Source organism: Austrofundulus limnaeus, unplaced genomic scaffold (assembly GCF_001266775.1).
Source record: "Austrofundulus limnaeus strain Quisiro unplaced genomic scaffold, Austrofundulus_limnaeus-1.0 Scaffold53, whole genome shotgun sequence".
NCBI classification, from domain to species: domain Eukaryota; kingdom Metazoa; phylum Chordata; class Actinopteri; order Cyprinodontiformes; family Rivulidae; genus Austrofundulus; species Austrofundulus limnaeus.
The window spans coordinates 148901-155441 of record NW_013952455.1 but is presented as its reverse complement, the minus strand read 5'-3'; the positions used below and the strand labels follow the sequence as shown (position 1 = coordinate 155441).

At 38.3% G+C, this 6541-nt stretch overlaps 1 protein-coding gene across 1 annotated transcript in view; it reads left to right on the top strand.

Annotated features, from left to right (window-relative positions):
* prpsap2 (phosphoribosyl pyrophosphate synthetase-associated protein 2) overlaps positions 1-6541 on the top strand; it is a 21900-nt gene that overhangs the window by 1977 nt on the left and 13382 nt on the right. The window contains exons 2-4 of the mRNA XM_014008811.1: positions 562-722; positions 4103-4155; positions 5646-5712. Coding sequence (XP_013864265.1) covers positions 640-722; positions 4103-4155; positions 5646-5712 — 203 coding nt within the window. The 5' untranslated portion in view covers positions 562-639. The remainder of the gene's footprint in view (positions 1-561; positions 723-4102; positions 4156-5645; positions 5713-6541) is intronic.

The following is a 6541-nucleotide window of genomic DNA, read 5'->3' as shown; positions in this document are numbered from 1 at the left end:
CAACTGAGTGGCGCACTACTGCTACTAGTGGTGAGAAAGTGTATTACACCTTATTCAAAATCATTGCGGTTTACCATTTAAAAGAGGTAGAACACGAGCTAAAAGCTAAATGCTAACTAAAAAGTAAACATTTCAAAAAGCTGGCTAAAAGTTCCTAAAGAATAACTAAAAGTTTAAATTAGCAAATCCTAGCTGTGTCAAATCAGTATTCACACCACTCAGGTTTTGAGATATTTATAAACTTTGTGAACTCTATAGTTAATCCATCATCTGAGGTTACCTTGTAGAGCCCAGATTGGAAACAAATGGAAATGGTGGAAACGTGGATCTAAGAGCACAGTCTGGTTTAAATCATTGTATTGCACGCTGTTATTATTTTTGAAAACTTGCTACGTTGCCGTTATTCTGGGAGGACGAACACACACACACACACACACACACACACACACACACACACACACACACACACACACACGTGTTTCCTGTTCCTGTTCTGCTCGAGTTGTGAGAGTTGACTGACAGATTTCGAGGGAAGTAACTGCTCCTTCGTCTCCGCTGCAGGAAGGTCTCAGTGCAGCGTGGGTGCCAAGGGATCCACTGCCTGAGTGTGGTGAAAGCAGCGGCCGAGACCCCAAGAACATGAACCACACCAAGGGTGGCTTGGTGATCTTCACTGCCAACTCGCACCCCTCAAGCCGCGAGCTGGGCAAGAGGATCTCTGAGTGAGTACACGAGCCATTTGTATCCACTGAGCTTAGCATGCTAACGACGACAGCATAAYTTATTTTAGGGTAAACAGTCGGTAGGAGTCCTTAAGGAGCACTTTTTTCACAGACAGTAGAAGACTACTTTAAARCATCCAATAACTTTATTATTATTTCCATGTGAAATGTTTGGCTTTTCCTCAGAGCAAACTTCATCAGCGTCTGTGATGAGTACAGCATGTGAACCAGATTTAACACCTAAACATCACTCAGTCTCATGGCATTCTGAACAAAATGATATAGTTGAGAACAAAATGAATGGCWTGGCATTAGTTGTAGTAATAAATATTAAAGTGTCTTTAAAACTGTCTGAGTTGTTTTGTTTATATGGAAGAGTTGACTCCAACAATAATATATAAAGTTATAAGCAAAAATTGTATTTAATGAGAAGAACTCATTGACTTGGCTACTATCACATCAGTGAGTTTAGCACAATAACTTRGSGGTGTAAGAAAATATTGATACACTGAATTATTGCGCTATTTCACTTCCTGATATTGTTTCAGTTCTCAAAAGCACTGCATAGGTTTTAAGTTRAGGCTTAATAAATGGATGTTATAAGAAGAAATGTGAAATATTAACGCAGTTCTCACTAGCTACGTTTACATGGACATAAGTAATCGGATTAAACGGCCATTCGGAATAAAAAATGTGTCATGTAAACACCTCGTTTGGATTATTCTGACCCGATTCAGCTCGATCCACATGAATTATTTTTTTATATACTTTTTTTTTGATAGGTTTTTTTATACAGAACAGCAACGAGAAAGAAGAAAGAATAATACTAACAACAGTAAAAAAATAAAAAGATAAAAATAATAATACATTAAAAAATAGTCACAACAAGAACATTAAACAGCACTCAGAAGAGTGAGGTCACCCAGGGAGGGAGACAGCTACACTTCACAAAAAGATAAAACTGAAACTGACAAATTCTGACAGTCGGGTTACTGTAGCTGTAAAGTCCCATGAAGAGTCAAACAGGTGGGAGATTTACCAAGTCATGCAAACCTGCTCCACACCTAACCCCGGATTTCATTCTTAATAATGATTTGTGATACTCTCAGCTTACTATCCAGTTCCTATATGTAAACCATTTCAACAAGTGCTTTTTGATTTTGTTTTCGTGGCATYTTAGGGAARAAGTTAGCATTTCCATTTCACATACCGTATTTCTTCTACCATGGCTAACCAGTCCCTCAATGTCGGTGGGCTCCCACTAAGCCACTTTCTTGTTATTGATTTCTTACTTAGTATTTTCAAAAGGTACTTATCCTGAGTGTTGAGTTCACTTGGTAAATCACCCAGATACAGTAAATAGTTTTAAAGTTATGCTTTATTTCAAATCCAAGAATTTTTCTTATCTCTTTGGTAACCTTTGACCAATAGGAATAAATCAGTGGGCAGCCCCTGAAAATGTAGAAGTGGTCAGCCATCACATTATTACATTGTCTCCAACAGTGCTCTGATTCGGTCCTGCCGGTCTGAGAGAATGTTCTTTTGGGGGTTATAAAAAATCTAACATTATTCTTCCATGAAAACTCCCTCCAATATCCTGAGCTCATGGTAGTGGAGTTAATTTGGCRTATGTTTAGCCACTCATCCTCCGTCAGCGTTATTTTTGCCTCCCTTTCCCATGAATTTTTAATATATATTGTAGATGTATTTTTTATTGGCTTCTAAGCACCCATATATTCTGGACAGCCTCTTCTTATAGGATTTACCTTTATAAGCACCAATAAAGATATTAATGAGGTCTTGATCAGCTTTTTCCAATGTTTTAATGTTCTTATTAAAGTTGTGCCTGAGCTGCAGGTATCTGAAAAAATCTTGTTTGTCAAGGTCAAAATTTTCTCGTAATCGTTGGATCCAAATGAATTTGTAATCGGAATGAGAGAGGTGGTTTATATGGTGGTTTATGCTGATTGATAATCTGAACAGCGTGCATGTAAACACTAATCGGATCATTTTATTCTGATTGTGGAAAACTGACCTGACTGCGCATGTCTGCTGACTTTCATCCAGCAATTTCCAGCAGACAACTTTTCCTCCCATTTTGTCATTCAATAAAGAAGGAAGACACACAGCCTGTGCCGCTTCGCAATTTTTTTTTTAAAAAAAGTCCGCTCGTCACCTGTAGCTGAACCAGAGAGCAGTAATGTCTCCACCATTATTAAAACCTGTCGCAGGTCCGTTCTGTGCTCAGAAACTGTTTGTTTATGTTCATGATGAAAGTAGCACTTTTTTTTTCCAGGGAAATTTAGAAACTGTGCATGTCAGTGCTTCTATTCAGARTAAAAGCCTGGTGCATGTAAACACTCATCATGATCAGATTGTGTCCATGTAAACTATACATTCTGATTATTTAATCTGAATACATTTCAATCAGATCAAAGAATTTTGCTCATGTAAACATAGCTACTGTTKTTCAGTCTTCTGACTGCATAAAACAACTGAATTTAATCAGATTGTTGTGTTCTTTATACTGAGTCTTTTTAAATTAGAATCTTTTGGAGGGAAAAAGGCAATATGTGGCCTTGCTTACAGTATTGAGATATTCAAGTTCTGAGATGGACTAGAGACTTTAGCTGATAACGTTAGTACTATTCTGCTCCAGCTGCACTACATCCTTGTGTTCAGTATTTACTTAGTGTTCAGAAATGGCCTAGGTCTTTTGCGGCTGCTATGGTTAATCAAGGTGTTGAGGCTCCATTGCGGTGGTTTTGTAGTGCACACGTTTATGTCTCACTATAAGTCCTGTCCTGTGTTCATACAGTACCTCAGGTTGGACACAGGGTCTTTCTGTGTGGAGTTTGMGTGTTCTCATGTTTGCRTGGGTTTTCAGGGTACTCCTGTTTCCTCCCACAGTCCAAAAACATGCATGTTGAGACAGCCTTCAGGCCCAGGTCTCCCTGAAAGTGAGGTCACAGGATTTGAGTTTGTGGGAACCATGGAAAGGAGGAATCTGAGGTTTAAGCATTCTCATTAGTTTTAGCTTGGCACAGACCTTCCTGTTGCCCGGGGGCAAAGCAAAACAGTTGATGCCACTTGCCTTTATCAGAGTTAAAGATTTTTGTCTTTTATTTTCTAGATTAAGATTCATGTCTGGTTTCTTCTTTAGGTTAGGTCTCCCTTTAATTTATTCTGCTGATGTCTGCATGTGTGACACTACAGATGCACTTGTTGAGGTAATTTAAGGTCATAGGTCAGTTGATCAGCTGTGCAGAAAATGGTGCGCAGCCAGAAACTATGAAACTATTGACACTGAAAATCAATTTAAGTTGATTTTATTTATTTATTATTTTTATTATTATTTATTTATTGTTGTTCTTCCTCAGGAGGCTTGGAGTCGAGCTCGGCAAAGTGCAGGTGTATCAGGAAACTAATAAAGGTAAGTTGATTATTTTATTATTTTTATTTTATAATTTACTAAATTTAAATTATTGTCCTTTTTGACAAAAATGCGTAAGAAAAACAGAAGCAGTGACGATCAACAAARCACAGCCAGTCGCACCTACACAAACACACACTGAACTCTTTAAATGCTTTGAATACCTAACTTTTAAATAAGTAGGAAGCCTAAAGAGTAATTGCTCTTTGCAGTGTCTRCACAGATATTGTCAGTAAATTAAAACCTAAAGCTTAATCATTAAATTACCACCATCATTGTGTGAAAGTTAGATTTATTTATAAACACATTTAAACATTAGCTTTAAATATAATGAGCTTACACTGAAATAAAAACTAACACTCATACTTGATCACGGTCATTAACAAGCTAACGAGCTAACACCATCAGCCCAGCTACCGGAGAAATTAACGTTACATTTCCTCACTTTGAAACTAAATAAACATAGTGACTTACCCTGCTGCTGATCTCTCTTCAGTGTCATCGATGACTCCATGTTTTGGTTTCAGGTGTCGTGTCATCACCGTGGTGCTCCTGTGCCACGCCAGATTCCTTTTGTAAAGCTCGGATGTTACGTATCTGTTAGTTTTCTGAAGCATGAAGCGCTCTCGTGCTTTTGAAGCCAGTGTTCATTTGTTGAATTTACTTAATTTTCTTTGAAAATCTCTGCCTCGCTCAGTTCAACACACTCTGCACCCGGTTAAATATTTTTTTCTGACTTTATTGACGACGCTCTGCAGGTCAAGTAAACGGCTCTGTGACACGGCGAGTGATGCATAAACGGCCCGATGCAACGAATCGATAATGAAATTTGTTGCCCACACTTTTAATAATCGATTTTTATTGATTTAATCAAGCCCTAAAAGAAATTCCTATCAAACTTGATGAATTTGGAGTATTTTTGTTTTCACTTAAAATCAAATTGTTGTTTAAATTCCTTGCTGCAAGGCTACACAAGAGAAAGAATGTACAGAGAAGTGGTGAATTTGGAGATRATCTGACAAACATTAGAGCTGATCCTGTTTGTCAGGACATCGTATCGACCTGCTGCTCTCTGATTTTTAAAAGCTTTGTTACTTAACAAAAGCTTTATCTCTGATGCAAGTCAGTGAAGCACAATAACGTTCCTCGTGAGGTTAAAGTACACCACAAAAGTATCTGTTACTGGGATGCTTTTAGTGCCTGGAAACATGTTGAATTGTTACATTTCTCATGGCAGATCTCAGATCTCAGTCTGTCTGATTTCTTTGTTCTTCGGACAGTTGGTTGTAGGAAGCCTGGAGTTTAATCCTCTTTCTGTGGGAGGCTTGTTGTTGGAATGCTTTTATCTACAGTTTCACATGGTGAGAGGGGGTGGGGKTGGGTGGACAAGCTCTCAGGCCTTGTTATAACAGGAGTGTGTTCTTGTGCAGCYGATTTGTGTGTACTTCTGCTTATGTGGGTTTTTTTACACATCCTGTGTCTTTCCTCAGAAACCCGCGTACAGATCCAGGAGTCGGTGCGAGGCAAAGATGTCTTCATCATCCAGACAGTGTCCAAGTATGGAAATAAATAAATACACACACAGTCCCCTCCAAAAGTATTGGAACATGAAGTCAAATTCTCCTGTTTTTGTTGTTCAATGAAGACATTTGGGTTTAAGATCCAAAGATGAGCATGAGACGAGTTCTGAATGTCAGCTTTTATTTCCTGGTATTTACATGTAGACGTGTTAAACAACTTGGCATATATCACAGTTTGTGTTACAGCACAGCATTTTTAGGTGAGCAAAAGTAATGGAGCGTATATTCTTAAAGTAAATAACGTTTAATATTTGGCGGCATAACTTTCAAAGACTGCCTCAAGTCTGCAATCCATCAACACCAAACTGTTGTATTCTTCATTTGTGATGCTGTTCAAGTCTTTTACTGCAACTTTTTTCAGTTCTTGTTTGTTTCAGGGGGTTTCTCCCTTCAGTCTCCTCTTCAGGAGGTGAAATGCTCTATTAGTTTAAGGTCAGGTGATTGACTTGGCCAATCTAAAACCTTCCACTTTTCTCCCTGATTAAGTCATTTGTTTTGTTGGTGGTGTGCTTTGGCTCATTTTCCACTTAAGAATTTATTCTACTGCTGCCATCATCAGTTACATCATCAATAAATACTAATGAGCCTGTTCCAGAAGCAGCCATGACATCACCTGCACTGTGCTTCACAGATGAGCTTGTGTGCTTCAGATCATCAGCAGTTCCTTTCTTTCTCCATGCCTTTCCATCATTTTGGTAGAGATTAATCTTGGTCTCATCAGTCAATAAGAATGGGCCTCATGCAAGAACATGTTCATATTCTTCTCCTAAATTTCTCTTACTTTTGTTCGTACGAAGGGTTCGTAC